At 37.4% G+C, this 22,543-nt stretch overlaps 1 protein-coding gene and 2 non-coding genes across 12 annotated transcripts in view; all 3 read right to left on the reverse strand.

The window, feature by feature from the left end:
- Positions 1–22,543, reverse strand: part of CNOT1 (CCR4-NOT transcription complex subunit 1) — an 85,430-nt gene that overhangs the window by 9,559 nt on the left and 53,328 nt on the right. For 3 of the 10 annotated variants that reach the window (XM_025268768.3, XM_006052464.4, XR_003104549.3), the window contains 23 exons: positions 21,276–21,477; positions 20,121–20,267; positions 18,928–19,052; positions 18,223–18,509; positions 17,282–17,360; positions 15,100–15,330; positions 14,640–14,780; positions 13,157–13,336; positions 11,590–11,706; positions 11,152–11,262; positions 10,723–10,800; positions 10,367–10,544; positions 9,466–9,596; positions 8,539–8,835; positions 7,707–7,847; positions 7,507–7,611; positions 6,800–6,919; positions 5,300–5,491; positions 4,584–4,726; positions 4,123–4,231; positions 3,854–4,023; positions 2,960–3,212; positions 764–1,012 (listed from right to left, as the gene is read on the reverse strand). In XM_025268768.3, the coding sequence (XP_025124553.1) occupies positions 764–1,012; positions 2,960–3,212; positions 3,854–4,023; positions 4,123–4,231; positions 4,584–4,726; positions 5,300–5,491; positions 6,800–6,919; positions 7,507–7,611; positions 7,707–7,847; positions 8,539–8,835; positions 9,466–9,596; positions 10,367–10,544; positions 10,723–10,800; positions 11,152–11,262; positions 11,590–11,706; positions 13,157–13,336; positions 14,640–14,780; positions 15,100–15,330; positions 17,282–17,360; positions 18,223–18,509; positions 18,928–19,052; positions 20,121–20,267; positions 21,276–21,477 (3,786 nt within the window). Of the gene's footprint in view, positions 1–763; positions 1,013–2,959; positions 3,213–3,853; positions 4,024–4,122; positions 4,232–4,583; positions 4,727–5,299; positions 5,492–6,799; positions 6,920–7,506; positions 7,612–7,706; positions 7,848–8,538; positions 8,836–9,465; positions 9,597–10,366; positions 10,545–10,722; positions 10,801–11,151; positions 11,263–11,589; positions 11,707–13,156; positions 13,337–14,639; positions 14,781–15,099; positions 15,331–17,281; positions 17,361–18,222; positions 18,510–18,927; positions 19,053–20,120; positions 20,268–21,275; positions 21,478–22,543 lie in introns of those variants that run through there. The other 7 variants (XM_006052469.4, XM_006052465.4, XM_006052470.4 and 4 more) reach the window with 7 other exon arrangements.
- Positions 12,491–12,629, reverse strand: LOC112580481. Its single transcript, XR_003104879.2, has one exon. It is a non-coding gene; the product is annotated as a small nucleolar RNA SNORA46 (small nucleolar RNA).
- LOC112580482 lies at positions 22,231–22,366 on the reverse strand. The gene has a single exon (XR_003104880.1). It is a non-coding gene; the product is annotated as a small nucleolar RNA SNORA50 (small nucleolar RNA).

The raw sequence follows: 22,543 nt of genomic DNA on the forward strand, positions 1-22,543 counted from the left end.
TCTCTGAATTTCCATAATCATGGACCAGACATATACACTCTCCACAAATTTTTCTAAAGCTCTAGAAATCAGCATGGTACATATTTTATCCTGTTTACACAACCAACCTAATCTTTCTGGTCTGACATAAAGCTTACAGGAGGCAAATGATGTATACTTCTCTTGGCATTTAGGAGATGGGAGGTCAGATATGCTCTTAGGTTGCAGAAACATTGCAGAACTATCCTGCACTCCACTTGATTTCACCACTGAAGAGCAGGGGACATGAAACCCATTTGTAACTATCCAAGACCAAAGTCTAAGTTCATTTTTGCACTATCTTAACATTCAAATTACCAGGAATTCCACTGCAGAAATTAAAGAAAAACTCTGTTCCTTTTCAGAAAATCAAAGACAACTACAATGTCACTCATGGTATCTGAGTTGTCAATCTTTTGTTATCAATGGAGATGTCTAGTCATCCCATTCACAGTAACTCTGTACTTGGGGGCAAATCTTATACTACCCTAAGTATCTTCTAATGTAGTTATTACCAAACAGTAACACACTGAAAATACCTTATACCTTTTTGTTTTGAGAGAGGGTGTCTTTCAGTTAAGGCACCATACTCCTCTTCTAAAATCCGGTGATTATGTTTACTTATTATCTATGAATTTAATTTCTGGACAGAAAGGGGGATATTACAAAATGTTTTGAGGGCCCTGTAGGGTTGAGAACCACTGATGCAGACTTCAAAAGTCTAAGGCAAGAAAGGATTTCAGACCTTATTCAGCAGATTAATCTTTGTGACAGTGTTGGTGGCCTCCCCTGAGTGCTTTACTAGCAGTGCAATGAGTCGGACAAAGGCATCCAGGTTGTGATAGCACTTGGCTCGGATCATGGTGGGATTAGCAGCAGGATTGTGCTGCTGCTCTGCCTGAGCACGGTAACTGATTTCAACACACATCTCAGTACACAGACGAAAGAACCTTGTTATGAGGTCATCAGTCTTCAGGATTCCTTGCTGGTGCATCTACCAAGAGAACAAAAACATTAGAAGGCAGGATGAGATAACACACATGGATAAACGTTTAATTTTCATGCTAAGAAGTATTCTCTCGTTTAATCCTGTTGTCACATTTCTAACTGTTACTTTGTAAAACAGTAGAACCCATGACAGAATTCCATCAATTTTGACGGAAAATGAAAAAGAAGATAATAACAGGGCAATTTTAAATAAGCAGTCCATAGCCAATAATTTCAAAAGTTAACTATGCAAGTTAAACCACTTTAGTAACCAATTAAGTCATACTAAGACATTCTGGTCAATGTGTATTTCCCCCAAGTAAGAGATTAAGTTACATATACTTTACTTCCTCACAAAATTTAAGATAATTTTTTCCATCTGACTTAACCAAAAACAACAAAATTTTTGAAACTCCAACTAGTTGTACTAGGAAAATCAAATAATAATTTATACAATAAGTAGGTACCAAATTAAAATGCTCACAGATCATACCCAGCTATTTTAATGTAAATTAAGATAAAGTGAAAAGGGTAAGTTTATTTAAAAGAAAGGATAAGTACAAATTTTATGACATAATCTGGAAGTTAAGCAGAGAAGTTATTTGGCTAGTACAAAAGAAGAAAAAGAAGACAGTGTAAAAACATTAAGGCTGCAGAGGGAGGTCAGTGCTTACTAAGCAATGAAACCAAGCCCAGAAAGAAAACTTGTTTTAAAAAGTTTCCAAGATAATGGTCAAGTTAACTGTCCCTTGATAAGTAATTAACATAGCTGAACTGACATTAATAATACACTAGGCAAAACAGATGGCCTGCAAAGGGACTTCTGTACAATGAAATCTAAAAAACTAAGTGGGGAGAAGAAATGAGGACAGACTGCTATGATCAAGAGGGAGCCTAACAGGAGAAAGGAATTCTCAAAAAGATTCAAAAGCACATAAAAATATAATACATTATCTTTTTCAAATGAAGAGAATAAATAAGAGCATATAAGCCAAGAGGAAGAGCCGAGACAGGTGCCACATCCATACCCATGAAATATCAATGATCACAAAAACCAATTGATTTGAAATTCCTCCATCCAAATTGGAAATCAAGCTCTAAGTATGCAGTAGCAGCTTTTCAATAGGGTATGTTTGATAATTCCTTGGTTTCTTTTAAGGGAGAAACTTAACTTATTATGATTTAACTAAAAAATTAAAAAAAAAAAAAAAATCACCTTGAAAAGTAAATCCAATTCCTAACAACTTCTAAAATTCAAACCAGCTCTTCCATATTCAATTGTCATTCAAATAAAAGATAATTTGTATCTTTCTTTGGTGGCACACCTAAGCTTTGGTCTCAGTTTGAAGAAATACAATGGTCAAAATGCAGAAATAAGCTATTTTAGGAGATAGCTAAGCTAATTAATTTAGAAAGATAAAAAGCACTACCATTTAAACGCTTAAGTTTTGCTGTTATATTTTCAATTTTCAATTTTTTTGTTTTTTTGGCTGTGTCTCGCAGCTTGCAGGATCTCAGTTCCCCAGCCAGGGACTGAACTCGAGTCATCAAAGTGAAAGCACCAAATCCTAATCATGAGACCACCAGGGGACTCCTTATTTTACTTTTAAACATGGGCTGTTACAGAACTTTACTTAGCCCATAATCTCATCACTGCTGATAATCAAGCTGGTAAAATTACTATATACATCTGGCAATTTTATTATTCATTATCTGGTCCGCTGTATTCTGTAGCTGTGACAACTGAAATCAGATAAAAAGTACTAAAGGGGATAGCAAATGCTGACTTTACTGCTTAGTGACCAATGATGAGAAAATAAACAGTATCAATTTAACTGAGTAATGATGAAGACATTTTTGGTTTACATGAGTATGGAGGTAACTGACCACAGGTACATAATACTGAGCTTTAATAATGGAGGCATTACACCCTACTTATGTTGAATAAAAGCACCTTTCTTTCCAAAAGCTCTACCTGTCCAACAAACGCAGAGAAAGCTTTGGTACTGTCACGACCAGCTGCTGCTGAATGGTAGAGATTCACCCATTCCCTCAGAAGATACTCTGCCTTCTCCCTCAGGCCTGGAGGATCATCATACTCTGAGGCTTGAGAGATCCCAGAATGCATCATAAAGTTAGGGCCTCCATGAGCACGATCAATCATTGCTTCATAGTTGGATCGCACTACTTCCATCAGTTGGGGCAATCTAGTACAATAAATCCAGAATGAAAATCAGTCTACTCATGGTTGTGATTTCAAAGACATACAGTTGGAAATTTGCTTATTTAATAGAAACCACAAGAGTGATGATCATTTACCATTCCCATAATTAAACAAAACTATCCTCGGTTTTCTTTGTATCTGTTTACCCATGAGGACAAAATGTGCAAATGACTGACTTCAGTTAAGTCACTTCTTGACCAAAAAACGCCCAATGAAATGGAGCTGATGTCTGTGGTCAAAAAATTATTCACTGCATGCCCACTATGTGCCATGCTTTGTGTTACTTAATTCTCAAGAGCTATTTAAGGTATTATTTCCATTTTATATAAGAAACAAACGTAGGGAGGATAAGTCAACTTGTCTAAAATCAGATTTTAAGCAGCTGAGCCAGGCCTTCAACAGAGGACTCTGACACCAAACCTAGTGCTGTATGTACTGGTCTGCAGCAAGAGGGCTTGGCAGCAGTTAGTTAAGCTTTCATATTTCAAGGGACAATATTAGGCCTCACCAAAGCTTACCATATGTTGTAGGTAAAGCTGTTATGTAACGGTAACGTTAGTAAGTCTACACACTCATTTCTAAAACTGCGGAATGCACAACAACCCCAAAACATTTCCTTCTCACCCTTCAGGAGCATTGCCTCTGGAGTGAGCATTAATCCTCATGAGGGTTTCAATGGTGTGGAACAGATCTGCCTCAGTAACATGGGCAACACTTCTTTCATCCACCAGCAGTATTTTTACCAATTGCATAGCAAATGCCACAGCCATGTAGTTTAAACCATTCTCCATTGACTGGCAACAACAGAAAGCACAATGTAAGAAAGACAGCACCGACAGCAAACACGCTTCCCAACTACCAGAGTCTCTTTTCCCGCTTAATTCTTTCCATACCTGAGCAAGGTGAAGATCATACTGTTGCATATTGACCAAATGATTGCGAATTAGCAACTCCACTGCCTCCACATTATATTTGTATTCATCCCGACATTCAATTAGGCACCTAGGAAAGGCAGTATTCCTTTATTCATAAAGGCTCACCCATACTGTGGATCAGGTGAAATAAAGGGCCCACTTCATTCAATGGTAACTTATTCCAAATTAAGGATGCCTTGAGTACCAACTGAAAATCAGTTTATCAGTTTCTAAGATTAAAAATAACCAGTAACTAAGGAAAACAGATAACCCAGTGTTAAAAGTTTTGCTAAGTCTCGAAAACAAAGCATTCCATTTAAAACATATAATTCTCACTACTTAAAATTAGAAATTCCGTATGTTTGAATTTTATAAACAGGGCCATGTGGTATGTGAGAAGGCAGTTGAATAAATATTACTCTTCTAAGACAGGGACTGACCTTGTGATCTGTTTGTTACACCATGGAGACCCATATGCCCGGCCATCTTGAAGAGCTTTCAAGACCAAGAGGTGGCACTCTCTGTAGCGAAGGAGGAGGTCAGCATCAGCACCACTGGTGGCATCCAGTAAACCCTCTACAGCCTATTGAAGGAAAAAAGCATTCCCTCAGATTCATGGAAAATACAATACTCAGCCCAATAATCAAAGTCAATAACCAAACCTTGATATAAAGTATAATGTATCTTCTAAGGCCTCAGTAAAGAATCTCTCCCCACACACCAAAACCCTTTCCACTTGCCTCACACACACCTTCTCCCAGTTCCTTCCAGTTTATACTTACTACATTCCTCACTGTCAGAAAAGGCTTCACTGTCCCAGCAGAGCCAAAACCCACTGTGGCCCCACACCCTGCCCCCCACCAGTACTTAGATCAACTGTCCCTCAAAACCTAAGGGAATATCTTTTCAAGTTTCTTAAATAATCATAATTCCTGAAAATCTTACCTTTATAGGGAAAAAAAAGAAAGACTTCCCACTTTAAAATTTGTAACTATTTGTAACACTCTATTCTGGAGAAAATCACCTGCTTACTACACAACAGAACTTACTTTATATTAATTTTTAAAAATCTTAACCATAAAGTATGTAATGATGCGGGTCACCAGATGTTTACAAACTTAGCGTCTTCTAAAACAAACAGATTAAGAACACTAACCTTCTGGAGTAATCCAAGAGCAGCAATGGCATCTCGAGAGTTCCGTGATAATACTACAACCTCCAGAAGACTTCTAAGGGCCTGAGCTTGGGGGTTCATGGCCAAAGTTGGCGGGATAGCGTGAAGATGCTGCTCCAGTTCTGTAATACACTTATCATAAATCTGAGCTACATCATCTGTTGCCCAAGCTTGCTGTTTTGAGAAAACAACCAAAGGGTGGGGGGGGAGGAGGCATGGAATTAAAAGACTTTTCACTGGCACAAGCAGCAATTTAAAAGTATGTTTACTACCCTTAATTTCTTTTCATCAAAAACATGGAAGGGCTCTTTCATTTCCCTTCCTGAACTACTTCGTCTTGATGCTGTTAGGTGGGGCAGTGCAAAATAAGCACTGGCATGGGCTGGGGGTTTTACTTGATAGTGGAAAGCTTTGCAAACACCAGTACAAACCAGTGATGAAAGATGGCATGATAAACAATGAGATAGGCTGAGGGCAGCACCCCTTATAGCATGTAATAATCTCTTTACAGCCTATGAAAGTAAGTAATTCAAACCATGGAAAATACAGTTTTCAGTCCAACTGTTAAAACTCAGCAAGAGAACAAGAACACAGCATTTCTGTGCTATTCCTATCAAACATGTACTACCTGAATCTATTCATGAGAACATACTGTACAAACCCAAACCAGGTCATTCCACTAAACCATGGGCCTGTAATCAAAGTGTCAAGGCCATGGAAGATGAGAAAAGAAGCTAGGCTAGATTGACTTGGGGGAAAAATTTTAAATATGTCAACTAAATGAAATGCGATTCTTTTTTTGGGGGTGGATTTGGGGAACACAGCTTGTGAGACCTTAGTTCCCTGAGAGGAAACCAAACCCAGGCCCCTGCAGTGGTAGTGAGGCGTCCTATCCTATCCGCTGGACCACTAGGGAATTCTCTGAAGTGTGTGATTCTGATTTAGATTCTTTTACTATAAAAAAGACCATATTAGGACACTTTGTAAACTTGAATGAGGTCTAAGGATTAGATGACATTGATATATCAGTGCTGACTCTGATTTCAGTGGTTTTACTATGGTCACGTAGAATGTCTCTGTAGGAAACACAGACTAAAGGATACAAGAGCGACTGGGACATCAAGGTCAGCACCTATGTTCAAATGGTTCAGAAAAAAATGTTTCCCCCTCACATTTTAAACTTTTACAACATTTCAAATTTTTAGAAAATCTTTTTACAAAGAACAGGGCAAACCATGAGGTCACCAAGTAAATTCCTTTAGTTATGTCAAACATGAAGGTTAAATCAACCTCGTGGATTAAAAAAAATTCCCAAATGCCATGCTGATGTGATACAAAGGGTAGCTACACTCCACAATGCAACAGCTGTGGGTAATTTTTTTCCTTATAACTTAAGCTCCTGGGAACAAGTGACAGATTAACTGACAGAAACATTCAAATTAAACTGTAAATTCCTCAATTTAATCCAAGACAAGTACTTACCTTCATGGGCTGGGCTAAAAATCCTGTGGGCTGACTTAAATCATTTGTAGGCAAGAAGCCAGGCACATTGCGTGCAAACTCTTCATAAACAGCCAGCTGCTTTGGGTCCACACCACCAACCTTGGAAGAAGAAAACCTGTTTTAACAGGATCCTCTTCACAATCAAGGGAAACCTTTTTATCAAAGTGGAAACTTTGCATGGGAGTAAGCACCAGGGTTTTGAGAAGGGACACAGGAGTCTTTACAACATTTAACACATGACTGAATAGGCATGCATGTATGCACACACAGGTCAGGGTTTCCTATTTTCCTTGAGACCTGTCAGAGTCACCCTCATTTATAAAGACTTTTTCCACTGGCAAATGCCTCAAGTAGGACCATGCAGCCAGTGCAATTCTCCAGTGGAGCTGTAAAATTGCTAAGATTTCTCAACATTGTCTTCTCACCAACAAGCAACTAGCAATAAAAACTCAAGTATCAGAAGGGAAGACCAAGCTCAGGAACAAAAACTAGAAGGCATATGAACATTTAACAGCAGCACTTCAACAACAGGGGGAGGGGATACATCTAAGCTATTTCTGTGTCTTCCCCACAGGCAGCCTTTAAGAGAAATCACATGATTTCTCAGAAACAGAATTTAACCCCTATCCTAGTCCTCAGAAAGAAAACAAAGACAAGGCAGAGAGAGAGACAGCCCCAAGTCTCACTTTCAGCCTGATTTGCTCTGGCATCCGCTCAGCTTGGTATGTTAACACAACAGGATCACAATACCTTCGCCCTTCTTGCCTAGCATGTTTTCTCAGCTCAAATTCCTGCAAACAAAAAAAAAAATCACTGAGGTTCTTGTTATGAGACACTTTCTTAAATGGAAAAACAAATACTTAAACGGCAAACGCTAAACACTTACAGTTGCTAATCTCTTGTCCATCTCAGGGCCTGCTTTTTCTACTGCAGTCTTCTGAATAAAACAGCAAGCTAATTCACAATTGTCCTGAGCTAATTGAGCAGCTGCCTGATCCATCATTTCCCTTTGTTGTGGGCTTGCAGTCTATTGGGAGAAGAAGAGACAGAAAAAAATTTAAAGTTTCCTGTGGGTAGACAAAACAGATAGATGGGATAACAGAAAATGCAATGTTTGGGCAAATTAATTTTAGAAGTTCCAACTCTACTTATGACTTATTAGCTGTGACCATGAAGTAATCTAACAATCATCTTCATCTATAAGATGATACACTACTCAACTGAAACATCTTACCAGGTTGTTATGAAGATGGTGAACACTATGAAAGCAATAAAGCAGTAAACAAAGGTATTATTAACCATGACATCTGAGACCCCAAATGAGTGAGTTATCTGAAGAGACTATGTGCTTATGTATATGTGCACACATGCGTAGTCACTTTAAACTGTTTTGTACTGTCCTACTCCAAAGTGCTTTAAATCTAAATTCTTCATGGTAAACAGAATCAAGAGTGTTAACTCAGGCAGTTTTCAAAAAATCCTTCATTTCTTTAAACCAGTAAGTATCTGGAGTATCTACTATTTGCCAAATACTACTGATGATAAAATAAACAAAAATAAACACCACCTCATAGAATTGACAATCTAAGAGGAAGACATCAAACACATATGGTGACTATTAAGAGTACGTGGAATGCTCACTGCTACAAGCAAAGAAAAATGAGCTTTTTCAGGTAAGCAGTAATGAGTTTTATACTACAAGAAAATAGTAAACTTACACGAAGGGCTGAGGCAAAACTGTTTTTCAGGTTGGTTGATATGCTCATGAGTAAAGGTTCCCTGCAAGTAATCATGGCCATTCCAGCTGTCAAGTTCCGCATCATGTGATGAGCTGCTATTCGCATTCGAGATTCCTCAGAATCCAGGGCAAAATCTTTCCTGACTATTTGCTCACAAGTAGTCATGGCAATCTTAATTGATCGATCCACCACAGGATGGACCAGCTCCTGGACGGCCCGTTCAATTGCTTGGCGCACACACTGCTTCAGCTGTGGATGGGCCTGAAACAAGGGAATCTAGGGAGGAAAAAAGAAGTCAACAATTTGTTTAAATAAAACAACCAAATTTCTATCAGTAATCACACCCTTGGTCTTTGAATTATTTCCAAATTAACCATTATTTAAAGTAGAAATTAACCAATTTCTACTTTAAATAATGAAAAGCTCAGAAATCGGAAAGCTGGGCTCCAAAGAGAGCACAGTAATCACTATATCTTGTGATACATGATTACACATCAAGTTTAATGGGCAAACTGCTCATTACTAGATGCTTAAAGACACTACCCTGGTTAGTCAAAATTTGTGGCTTGAGTACTCCTAAAGAAAGTAACTTCTTTAGTACCATGGGGAAATGCAAAAATAAGATAATAGAAAAAAAGGCTTTCTACAAAAACTATTATTTTCAAAATAGCAAGCATTTTATTAAAAAAAATTACATTGAAATCTTTTTCTTTACTTGAAAGACTATTTATGGGTATTTACTGATTTTTTAAGAAACTTAAAAAATATTCATGATGAACTTATACTACACATAGCAATTCCTACTCTCTGCAACAAAAGCCTACAACTTAGGAATCCACATAGGAAGTAAAAAAGGGAAGGGAAATTTAACCAGTTGACCTCGTCACAAAGTAACAGTTTACTTACTGTTGGGTTTAGAGTAATGTGTGGTGCCAGGCCTGCGAGGGAATAGACATTGATGTCATGGTAACTGTACTGTGGCTGTGGTGGAACGGTGGCTGTACAGGTGGTGCTGGTAGCTGGTGTTGTAGAAGTTGCTAAATGTAGAGAAAAAATAAAAGCTAATGAAAGAAGCACACTTCCTGACTTTACTATAAAATTAGCAGGGCATCATGTGGTTTTAATCTAACTAAACTGACTGAATGGGGATGGGGAGGGGTGGCACAGGTCACATTTTTCCCACCCTGAATTATCACAATCTAAACAAAGCATGTAAGACTCAGTCACTGGCCATGCACCTGGGCACAGGAATGAATTCAGGGGTCTTGCCACATTAGCTGGCCCAAACCTTGTCCCATTATTCTATATATAATGTACATCAATTTTGAACCTCTTCTGTTTCTAGTTTTACCTGGGGATTCTTGAGGGCTGAGAAAAAAGAAAAGCTGGTTTATTGTAACCACACCTCCTAAAGCTCCCAGTCCTCTTAATGCAGGTTAAATAACCCACTTGCCTAATGGGTTGAGCCAATCTGGCCATCCCCAAATTTGAGGAATAACACAGGTCTTCATGCCAGTGCACTTCTTTCTCTAAGACCTCAAACAATGTAACAGTCTGGCTGAGGGGGAATATGAGGAACAACTGATTAATGATATTAGTTATGAACACCACAGATAGAATTACCAGACAGATACACTAAGACAATGCCTAGACATTACTAACATGTCCTTAAAAATTTAGAAGGCTCACCAGAAAGTATACAAAATTGCAACCCCACTTTACATAGAAAATTACAACTTGCTATATGCATGCGAATGTACCAATGAAGAAAACGTATGATAAATAGAGGGTTAATTATCACACTTACTTGTGGTTGTGATAGGAGGGAGCTCCTCTGGCTGCTTGACATCTTTCTTTGGAGCAGAGAGTTGCTCATCTAAGTTCTTCAGGCGATCTTTATCCTTTAGGAGGTTTCCAGGTTTTAGCTCATTGATGTCTAATGCAAGATTCTTACAGAGGACCTCAATTTCAAACTTCAAGTTTAACTGTATAATTCCAATATTCAATGAGAATATTAAATATGAATATTCAGCATCATAATAATAGACAGTATTCTCACCCATTTGTCATAGTGCTCCCCCCCCCAAATACCCTCTTTTTCCTGTGAATTTTAATAATGTAAAGGAAGACAGTGTTCCTAAGGATAAAGAACAACAAACTTACCTTTAAGTCATGTTCTTGATGTAGCTCAGCTAATACATTCATAATAGCCATTGTCCAGGGGTTGGGTGGCCTAAAAACCTGAAGAAAACCATTATGTTAAGCTTGCCCCAAACTCACTCTTTAATATGTATTATCTAAAACAGTTAAGCACTCACACCCATGTGGCCATAATAAAATCCCTAGCCTTCCCACAAATCATATTTCAGAAAAACACCAAAACCCAAAGCCACCCATTAAAGTGAGTCCTGTATACTAACTGAGCCTCTCAATTTGGAAATCCCAAGCTTCCCTGAGGAAAACTAACTGATCTAGCTCTATGTTGCTAAGAACTGAAGATAAGGATATAGCCTCTTGACCTTCTGCCAAAACAAACGAACTCTGATTAGATGACTCAAATAAGTTTTCAATAAAATATTAAAATTTACTCACCACACTACGAATGCTAGATTCTAAGACTTTGGCAACAAAGGGCACTACATAGAGCAACTCTTGCTGTCCTTTAACATAAGCCTCTAGCAGCAAAGATTTTACATCCAAGTCCTAGAAAAACAAACACATTTTTTAAATGCTGGGAATATATTAGAAAATTCCTTATTCAATATCCCCAATTATACTCTGCCAAACTCATCTCAAAAATTGGAATCAATAATTGACCCTCACCTTATGAAAAGCCAAGGGTAACAATCATACCTTTTGTTTATCTTGCTAAACATTGTAAGGCCATGGGCATGCAATTAGGGATTCAAAACATGGGCCAAACCTTCACAGATACCCCAGCAAAACAGCCCCAAATAAAGTCAAGATTTTTAGATAGACTATGCTGTATGAACATTCTCAAGTTTTACATGAGCCTTTGGTTAAACTTACAGTGTGTAAGATGGGTTTATTTTTAGCTAGTGTAATCATTCCTAGCCAATGTCCCAAGTTCTTCAGCAAAGACCGATCAGAGAAATTGGCTGCAGCTTTATCAGAGGTCAGGAGTACCTGAAACAGTGTATGATTAAGAAAGGTATGAAAATGAGCTTATAAAAAAAATTCTCAACTAAATGTTAAAGAATTCCATTATTCTACATTAAAAACAAGGCATCAATACTGAGAACATGCCCCAAGGTAGATCCCGTCCACGTATCACTGCAATATTTTGTTGTGTTCAGTGACATTTTTACCTTCAAACGTCTTTACATTTAAAAAAAAGTAAAAAAATTTACAAAACTAAATTTTACAGACGGTAATAAATATAAAATACATCACACTGACGTGAAGTTAACACCACATATCATGTATGGTCCCACAGCAAAGTATTTTAAAACTGAAAATTTTAGCTAGGTTTGAAGCAGCGACCCAACTGCAAATCTGTTTTGAAGAGCTAAATTCAATTCAACTGAAAACTACAGCTATGATCTTTAAGTCCTTCCCAGACAGCAGGCATTCTAAGGAGTATAAGAAGATTGCAGTGCTCTGTTGTGATCTTTAGCATTATCTTTGGAAACAACTAAGATAACCTTCTGGAATACACTGTAATATTGCTTACACACTTTGAGAAGACCTAATCCATTTCATCAATTCTCTACTTTTAACTTTCCTAAGGGAGACAGAACCAACACTCCAGTGTCTTGCATACACTCATACATTCATTTCCTACATAATACCTTTTATGGCTATTAGTTTAAATTTATACTTTTGTTTAAAAGAATCTTTTGATCCAAATCATGTGGAGATCTTCGTATCCCAACAATCCCTGCTATCAAATGACAAAGGCTGAATTTAGTTATGTTCCTTAACTCCATACAGCAACAGCAGAATGGCACAAAGTCAGCTGTGCAATAGAAAGGAGCCAGGATTTCTTTTGCACTACAGCGTAACCAAGAATAGGGAAAATTCCTATTCACAGGTTTAAATATAGTGCTGGTTCCTAAGCCAATATCCCAAGTTATTCAGCCAAGAATGTTTTCAGCTATATGCTGGTTCATGCTGTTTTCTTTAAAAATTATTCTTCCTAAGAAAAATACTTAAGATATTATAGAACAAGCATTAGCCCATTAGGAAACGTCTGCCCTTAAACTTCTGAGAATCTTAAATGGCTATTTTACAACACTCAAGAATCTTGAGCTATCTGGCATTTAAGACATAAATGATGGTATGGTATAGAATGATGAAAACGAGTTAAGTCTATAAGACTAAATTCTTCATGAAAACTTTGCCCTGTATTTGAAACACTGCCTAAAGCAACTTGCATAAATACTGTAACAAATACAACATACAAGAGAAAACAATACCCCCTAATTCCACCTGTGAAATCAAATATTTCCAAACTAAAAACAGTAGTAAAACGAAATACAAAGGTCTGACAGAAAACAAAATTCTGTAAAGCAATTATCCTTCAATTAAAAAATAAATTAAAAAAAAAAAAAAAAAGAAACGCAAGAACACTTACTTTGATGTTTCTATAGGTCTCATTCAGAACCATCTTATTAAACTCAGGATTCTTCAGCGTGTCAAGGAAGTTAGAATACAGGCTGTGAAAGTTTGGCTCAATACTGACTCTCTTCATAACCAGGTACTGTGAAACCCAAGGCATAAATTCTTCCTTCACAGTTTCCTTTAGTTCTTCAACCTAGCCAACCATTACAACATGGGAAGTATTGAATCAAAAGATGATAAAATACAGTTTTATGTTTCGTTTCTGTGAACACGACTACAGTGTATGCTGCTGCTGCTGCTAAGTCGCTTCAGTTGTGTCAGACTCTGTGCGACCCCATAGACGGCAGCCCACCAGGCTCCCCCGTCCCTGGGATTCTCCAGGCAAGAACACTGGAGTGGGTTGCCATTTCCTTCTCCAATGCATGAAAGTGAAAAGTGAAAGGGAAGTCGCTCAGTTGTGTCCGACCCTCAGTGACCCCACGGACTGCAGCCTTCCAGGCTCCTCCATCCATGGGATTCTTCAGGCAAGAGTACGGGAGTGGGGTGCCACTGCAACATGCTACATCTCCCCAATTTTACACAGTTGCTATCAAGTACAGTATATTCAAGTCCATGTAAGTATAGAGTCAATCATCTCTTAAGCTGGGTAATTAGAACTGAAACATCTATGGTCACTTTAAGCTTTAAAACTGCAAAATATGTAGTCCCTCATCCCCATCTTACTTACTCTCCATTTGAACAAAAGAAGATAAATTACTAATCTACAACCTGTTATTAATAAGCCTGATGCCAGAACTATGTTTTTCTACATTTCTATCTCTAGGAATTATTTACAAAGTTTGAAACTCTTCTTCCAAAAAGTATGCAAAATGCTTCAAAATTTTCCCCCAATCAATTATGGTGAGAGTCTCAAAGACAGTACTTGCATTATAAATTACATTTCAAACCCTTTTGTTTAGGCTAATTAGTATTGACGAAAACAGACATTTCCAAGTATTATCTTAGCACATAATCTTGTAAGGCAAGCATCAATTCTATTCACAAGCTGTTAATGATCTCTGGGAGGATGTGAATTGTGACTACAAATACAAATGAAATTCCCATCATGAAATCATTTTCAAGTTTACTTCAAAAAGCCTGTAACTCATGGCAAAACAATACTATTTGGGACTTCCCTGGAAGTTCAGTGGTTAAGAAGCTGCACTTCTACTGCAGGGAGTGTGAGTTTGGTTCGATCCCTGGTCAGGGAACTAAGATCCCACATGTCATGCCATGTGGCCAAAATTAATAAATAAATAAATAAAATCAGTGCTATTTAACATCTACAGAATCTACAACCACTAGTTGTATATCCAAGTTCCCTTCATTTTGATTCTATTATCTTCACCTTTAAAGATTAAAAAGGGTAGAGAATATCAAATGTAAATCCCCCAATCCATCAAGAAAAACAACAGAGAACATTTGTAGTGATACATAAACTATTACTTCAGACTCACCTTTTGTGTCATATTTGACTGGGAAAGGTTGTTGAAGATAAAAGCAATTTTCTCCTGGATATTTTCTGGGGGCTCTACGATTCTCTCAGTTTGATCTGTGGCCACAAGCAATGTATCTATATTTGTTGTATTAATAGAAGGCTAAAGAAATAAAATACATAAAATTAACAAACTGAAATCCTTACTAGACAAATCCTAGGAGTGGGGTATGTACACAGATTCCTTTAGTATATAAAATACATATGGTATGTACAACTGTGCACTTGAAGTGCTGGCAAGAACATGTACTGAACTATTCATAGGGGCTGCATGTGGGAAATTGGGGTGGTAAAGGGAGAAATGCTGATCTTTCATGCTTTTTTAATAGGCATGTGTTATTTATAATCAAGTACATGCTCACTATTGGATATACTGCAATGTAACAACAAATACAACAAAGAAAGAAGATAGACCTACTTACTGGCACATCTTTCTTAAAGCTGACTCCAGTTGGCCTGGTGACTGTAACCGTTTTAGCAACAGTGGTAGTTGTTGAGGTGGTTACCATAGTGCTAACCTGGCCAGCAAGGGGAGCTTTTGCTGGAACCTGGGCCTGGGCCTGGGCTTGAGCCAGTGCAATACTTCCAGGGGTTGTGATAGAGCCCTGCATTTTCACAGGAGGATCTCTAGATTGCTGTCCATACTCAATATACTAAAGGGGTAGAGAGAGAAAAACACATTAAATAAGAATTCTTAACAGAAACTGAAATACTTGAATTAAACTCCCCTCACTTCTGAGAGACTGGAAATCATTTCAGAGCACTCTTTTGGTTCATCTATCTCCCTTATATCTTGCCCCATTCTGGTGAATATTCCCATATGTGTAATATGTAAGTGGATACCACGAACTTCTGAAGAAATAAAGCTAAAATGTTACTATGCTTAAGTATTTATAAGAGAACCAGTTAACAAAACAAGTTTTAAAAAGGTAGCCACAAATGCTTACCTATAAATTTCCTTAAATTCCTTCACATAAGTAAACTTAAAAGGTTCTAAAATTTATATAATAAACTGATTTCTATTGGATGCTAATGAAAAAAACCACAGCCTAAAAAAACACTGCAGCGTGAGTTCTCTCTCAGTAAAGCTAATAGCACAAAACAAGAACAGTTTATACCACCTAGCCAACTGAAGGGTAAGCAATGTTCTAGGATAAGTTTCATCCCTCTCCTCCACATTTCCCAGTCCAAAAAAAATTCCTTCTCCCACACAAATTAGAAGACTGCCACAGCCTTCCTGATACTATTACCAACAGCTTGTTCCCGACCAAAAACTAGAACCTGTGGATATATACCATAACTTTATTCAAAAAAGGAGACATTTTCAAGAAGGAAAAATACAGCCCTTTAAACTGAAATATAAGCAATGACTTCTCCCCCCTTCTCTGGGTAATAAGTGTGTTACAGTGGGAGCTCAGGATCAGTCAGTGTGACCGTTTTCGTACCACCTCCCTCATTCTCGCTCTCTAGTCTTTCAAGGTCCCAGATCTGAATTTCAAGCTCATCTGATTGCAGCAGCCTCTGACTTCCCATCCCAGCTTTTCAAACTCTGTTTTCTTGCCGAGTTTTCAGTGCCATAATTTTGGCATAGCCCTCCAAAACCCCTCAATAGGCATGAATATACTCCTGCCTCCCACGCTATGGTTTCCGAGGCTAAACCATCAATAATGACTCTGCACTCCTACAAACAAACCCAGCGGAATGAGGTAGAAAGTGCTGGATTAAACTACAACACAGAATTAAAATCAGTTCAAATTCTGATCTGATTTCTTAAAATATGATCTTATAAAGGAGTTCATCTGCTTTGTACTGAAAAAAGTAAAATAAAGTTAACAGAGATTAATCAACTTTCTTTTCTTGTTCTCTGTAAGCTGACTTTGACCAAAGGTAAGATCAAAGTATGAATATTTAGTAATCATGTGAAATCAACCATTAAAGAAATATATACAAAGTTCAAGAATAGTCAAATAACATGGTTTAAAATATTCTCTAGGTCCATTTCCTTATGGACTGTCTCCTTTTTAACCCTGAAGGAATCTAAACAGATAGTTTAAGAAGGCTGTATTTTTAAGAAACACTGATCTAAAAACTCGTATATGCAACGGGTTTGGGGAATTTCCTGGCGGTCCAGTGGTTAGGGCTGGGTGCTTTCACTGTCACGGGCCAGGTTCAATCCCTAGTCAGGGAACTAAGATCCCACAAGCCACACAGAGCAGCCCCCCAAAACCAAACCAAAACAAACAAAAAACCCAAACACCAACAACAGAAAGAAATAGCTATGATTCACATTAACATCTAAATCAGAGGAGAAACTTATATTTTTAGACTCAGGCAGGGATTCTTGGTTAACAGTGAAAGATTTCTACTCCTTGATAGAATTAGTAGGCTAAAAGAACTAGCAAAAGCCTTTTATCAAATCAAGCAAAACCGCTGCTTACAAAATATAAAATTCCCATTTTTTCGGGGTTAAGCTACAAAACAAGCAACAAATAATATGTATACCTATGTCAGAACAATCATTAGGCAATCTTAATGCCATTGCCAATAAATCCAAATTCAAACAATTCAAAACCCTTCAATTACTTAGGTACTGAAGATACTTACCTCCTGTAAATGATGTGGAAATTGCATAAAGTGACTGATCGAAGCCAAGTGCTGACAATACTGGGGATAGTCCTTCAATCTGTCAACAAAAACATTTATTAATTTGCCATTTCATGTAAGAACAAAGGCAGTACAATTTCAAATTTTCAAAAGCTAATAATCTAGGCCATTTCTCCCATTTCTACCTTTGAAATACCTTATTTGAAGAGAATGCCAAAAGGAAGAACAAAGAAGAGAGGGAAAATGTGAACTTCATCCTTTCTGTATCAAAAAAACTTGTTTTTTAAAGGTTTTGTTTTACTTAAGATTACAATGAGCCACTAAAACTACTATCTTTCCAGGTAGCTGAATTCCAAATGTTCATCAACAGGTGAAGAGAAAACCAGTTTGCTAATGAACCCATACAATAGAATACTATTCTGCAATAAAAAGAAACTGAAACATGCAGTAACATAGGTAAATCTTGGGAGGCATCATGCTCAGTGTAAGAAGTCAAACTCATATACATTGTGTAGGACTTCATTTAGATAATATCCTGGAAAAACCAGACAAATCCAACCAGGGATTGCCAGAGGTTAGATGTGCGGGAAAGTTAACTACAAAGGGGAAGTAAGGGAACTTCTTGGGGGTGACGAAAATATTCGGTATTTTGACTGTGGTGGTACTGGTGGTGGTTACACAACTGTTTGAATTTCAAAGACCTATTAACCTAAAATACTATCACGTATTATATAGTTCAGTAAACAAAAAAAAATTGCTATATTTTTCCAACCACTTGTTTGGTAAATATAACGAACTGTTTTCACTTCTTCCTTTTACTTCATACAGTCATTAAGGTTAGTTAATACACATATAAGGCATAGAAGAATTAGCTGAAAAGTAAGCTACTGCTTCTTCTTTTATTAAAAGAGAGAACCTTCACAGCAAACCTATCCACTCACCTATTTTTAAATCTATCTAGTGCAGCAATCCCAAAATAATACATTTTGGATCCAAAAGGCTTGCGTAAGGCTTCAAGAACGTATCGCAGGGCCAAACCTAGTGCCATGTAAGTGACCAGTCCTTTTTCAATTATTCCACCAAACAGGCAGGCTGTTATATGTAACTCTTTATCAGGGTATTGGGGAAAGAACCGATATTCTTCGAACAAGTTCCTTAGCATACAGTTAAATACTTCTCGTTCCCTCTTTATGGTAGAATCTTTAAATCTCTGTAGCATTTCTAATACCTGGAAAAAGCAAGACAAAAATCATATATACATAAAGGAAACCATTATTAAGAAAGTGAAGTGAAAGTTGCTGAGTCATGTCCAACTCTCTGTGACCCCAAGGACTATACAGTCCATGGAATTCTCCAGGCCAGAATACTGGGGTGGATAGCCTTTCCCTTCTCCAGGGCATCTTTCCGACCCAGGAATCAAACCGGGGTCTCCTGCATTGCAGGCAGATTCTTTACCAGCTGAGCTACCAGGGAATGCACTCCTCAAATACTCTTAATTGTTAAGCAGAATATTTAACAATAAACTGAGCTTGAGATAAATATTAAAGAGACATATCAAAACACTTGGTGTTATATTTCACTTTGAAAGAGGCATTTATTTAAGATTTACCTAAACCATAAACAATTAGATCATTCTAGACACTCACCTCATCAACAGACATGGTTGGATGTGGTGGGTGATTATATATTCTCTGGAAATAGCTGTTTGCTTCATCATCTATCTCTTTACTAAAGTGCTGATTTGCCTCTGGCCACACCTGAGACAAGTCCGCTGTTAAAAACAGAAAAGCAAACGGTGGGCATTTAGGCTCTTCCTTTACTCCCCCACATTAAGCACACAGAGCCAGAGAGACCAATATAGTTTGAATTTTAAGAGGGAAAAAAAAAACAAAACAAAAAAACTAAAATGATGTGTTAAAGGGGTCAAGTTTCAATATTCAACTGCTCTAAGGACACAAGAGATTTTAACAAAACTGCCTTACAACCACAGTTCTATCTCAGTACTTTATATAAGGACTTACACCATGCAAGTTCACTAGGTTCAAATTTATAATGCACTTACCCTCAACACAACCCCATTCAAGGTTACTTTATCACCTCTTACATGTAAGAATTCCCAATGCATATGCATGACACATTGAAAGAAAACACAAAGCATGCTACAAAACATAACATTCAGACAAGCCTTTCACACTAACATTTTCAAATCAGTTTGTATACTTTCAAACCTTGGATAATGAATATTTAGTCCCAATGACAAGGATATTTGTAAGTCAATGATATATATGTATTTACAAGGAAGACTCCTCTGACTTTTAAATACCTTACTAAAGGAGATTAAAAGTTTAAAATTTGATTTTTTTAACATATATGGCAATAATTATGTGTACTTATATATCATAAAGCTATAACATTAAAATATAGTTATTTACTTTATAAACTGGCAAAACTCAAACAGAAATCTGAGATTTTCCTGGCTGCTCCTGATTTGCTTAAAAAACAAAAAAGGTTTATATACATAGATTTAAACTACTGAGTCTTTTTTTACTTTGCTCCTTACTCTTAGGATAACACCTTGAAGAATGCCACCTCATAAATGTCCCCTTGTTCTGACAATCCAGGATGAAAGGTGGAATAACACCTCAAATTTTTGTTTTAAAAATTTAAATTCATGATACTCCCACCGATCTAGGAGGCATATCAACATAATGGCCTTATAACAGCATATTAAGACAAAGTCCATGTTTTTGTCCATATATCTCTGGGGACAACAAATTGGACATGTAAGTTATATATATATCAGTCACACTTCACAATCACAGACAACACTACCACTTACAAGGTTTCATCTTACTCTGCTGGAATGTAGGCTGGTTCAGTCCAGAGGTGCCCAGTTTCCTCTGTACAAAAGGATCGCTATTCACTGCAGGGAGTCCAAGAGCCCCAGTTCCTATACCAGTCAGGCTGCCTGTGCCAAGACCACCTACTAGAAAGAACGAAGGCAGCCAAAAGTCTTATCATTACTCATCTTGACTTTATCAAAGACAAATTCTTAATTAAAAAGTCATGGTCTTTTGTTAACTCAGTTGCAACTAGGTTACAGAGTTATTACACTGCAGGGAGTCCAAGAGCCCCAGTTTCTATACCAGTCAGGCTGCCATGAAATCCTCCAGGCCAGAAAACTAGACTGGGTAGCCTTTCCCTTCTCCAGGGGATCTTTCCAACCTAGGGATCGAACCCAGGTCTCCTGCATTGCAGGCAGGTTCTTTACCAGCTGAGCCACCAGGAAAGCCCAAGAATATAGTGGGTAGCCTATCCCTTTTCCAGCAGATCTTCCTGACCCAGGAATCGAACCAGGGTCTCCTGCACTGCAGGCGGATTCTTTACCAAATGAGCTATCAGGGAAGCCCAAGTTATTACAACATTTCACTAATTAGGTTTTAGTACTCTAAACTTATACTCTGGCAATAAAAGGTGCAAACAGCTTAGGAGAAACATGTTGGTACTACGGGGGAAAATGTAAACTTTACTTCCACGTTAAGTTAAAAGCCAAAATATGTGGGAAAGTTCTAGTGATTTCCTATCATTTTCAAGGTAAATGCAAAAAGGCAGGACATATACCTGAATCTGATGTATGAAACATTTCACCTTTATTATATGAAGGTTGGGTAATTTATAAAGCTATGAGTTTTGATCTAAGCCTAAGTTCTTTAGAATGTGATTAACGAACTTGTTACTGTTTCTAGTATCTTGTGGTAACAGAATCCTTACTGAATAACTCAACTAAAAAATTTCTAAGTATAAATATCCTCATTACAATTTGACTAAATTAATGTAATAATGTTTTTCTCTTCCCAGCTCTGGATGTGAAAACAACTTTCACAATTTAGTTTAAGCACTTTTCCTTTATCACAGTGACTCAGAACACCTTACATACACTAAGGCACGATGAAGCTTACAGATAATCTGTACCCCTACCCACCACTCCTCTTACCTGGAAGCTGTGATGAAAGTCCTCCAATACCACTGAATGCAGTTGTCTGATTTGGGGTTGAAAGGGGTGGAAATGCTTTTGCTGGTGACTGTGGGGTACTGAATGCAGAACCCAAATTTGGAGGAAAGCCCTGCATACTCTGGGTGTGAGGGGCAGCTGAACCACCTATACTAAGAGATGCCATTCCAGCAAGAGGGTCAATCTAAAGAAAAACATTATAAAAACGTATTAAACACACTTCAAGCAAAGGCAGATAAATGACACAGGTAAAGCAATCTTTAGCAATAGCTCTTCAAATGCTAAATAAACTGCAAAACATGATGATGCTTAATCCCCAAACCAAGTGTACCAGTCATTTTTCTTAATATATCACAACTATATCACAGAATCTGTGATATAGCAGGTTAAAAGAGCCCCTGCCAAAGAACCAGAGCCACAATATAAGGGCGATAAAACTTCAAGAATAACATTTCAGATGAAGTTCTCTGAAGCTGTACTACTAAACATTTAGTAGTGACATGGGGCGATCCTTATAATTTCCAATAGGCCCCTTTAATATAAACAAATCTCAATTAAATTAACTTTTAATACAATAAAAGCATTAGAAATTAGAGATCTAGTCAAAACAAATCTTGTCAAACTTTGAGAATCTTGGGGTTGGAGGAGATCAGCTCTAATTTAAAAAACAAAAAACAAGGTATACTATTCATACCAAAAGATTTTATAAAATATCTAATAACTACACTTCTAAACTTCTTAGTTTGTGACATTATTTCAGACTTTGTGACTATAGAAAATAATATATGATATGCCTTTTATAAAGTGGTCACTGAAGTGGTTCCCTAAATGCTCTTTCTTAAAATAAACCCCAACCTGCCATTCAATGCAGCTGAAAATAGAAGCGGAATATGTTGCTCCCAGAGAGAAGGGGGTGGTTGGTGTCAGGGAGTAACTTAAATGTACCTTGTTTTTAAAAGAGCAGTTCAGTTGAGAGCTGAAGAGCCCCAGTTATAACAAGTCCTTATGCTCTAGCACTGTTGCTTGGCCCGTGAAGCTACAAACAAGACACATCAGGTTCAAAGGCAGTGCTTATTTCTCAAGTCTGTTATTCTTATTTTAAAAAGAAGCCCTTACCATATACCTAACTAAGTTGTTTTGTATCTTTCCTCTCATAGTCTGTTTAATGATTCAAATCTATTCTCAACCACAATGCCTATTTACAGATCTCCTTTAAGTGGATACTAGACATGCAGTTATCTAAAATGTAA

The sequence above is a fragment of the Bubalus bubalis genome, chromosome 18 (assembly GCF_019923935.1).
Source record: "Bubalus bubalis isolate 160015118507 breed Murrah chromosome 18, NDDB_SH_1, whole genome shotgun sequence".
Taxonomy (NCBI): domain Eukaryota; kingdom Metazoa; phylum Chordata; class Mammalia; order Artiodactyla; family Bovidae; genus Bubalus; species Bubalus bubalis.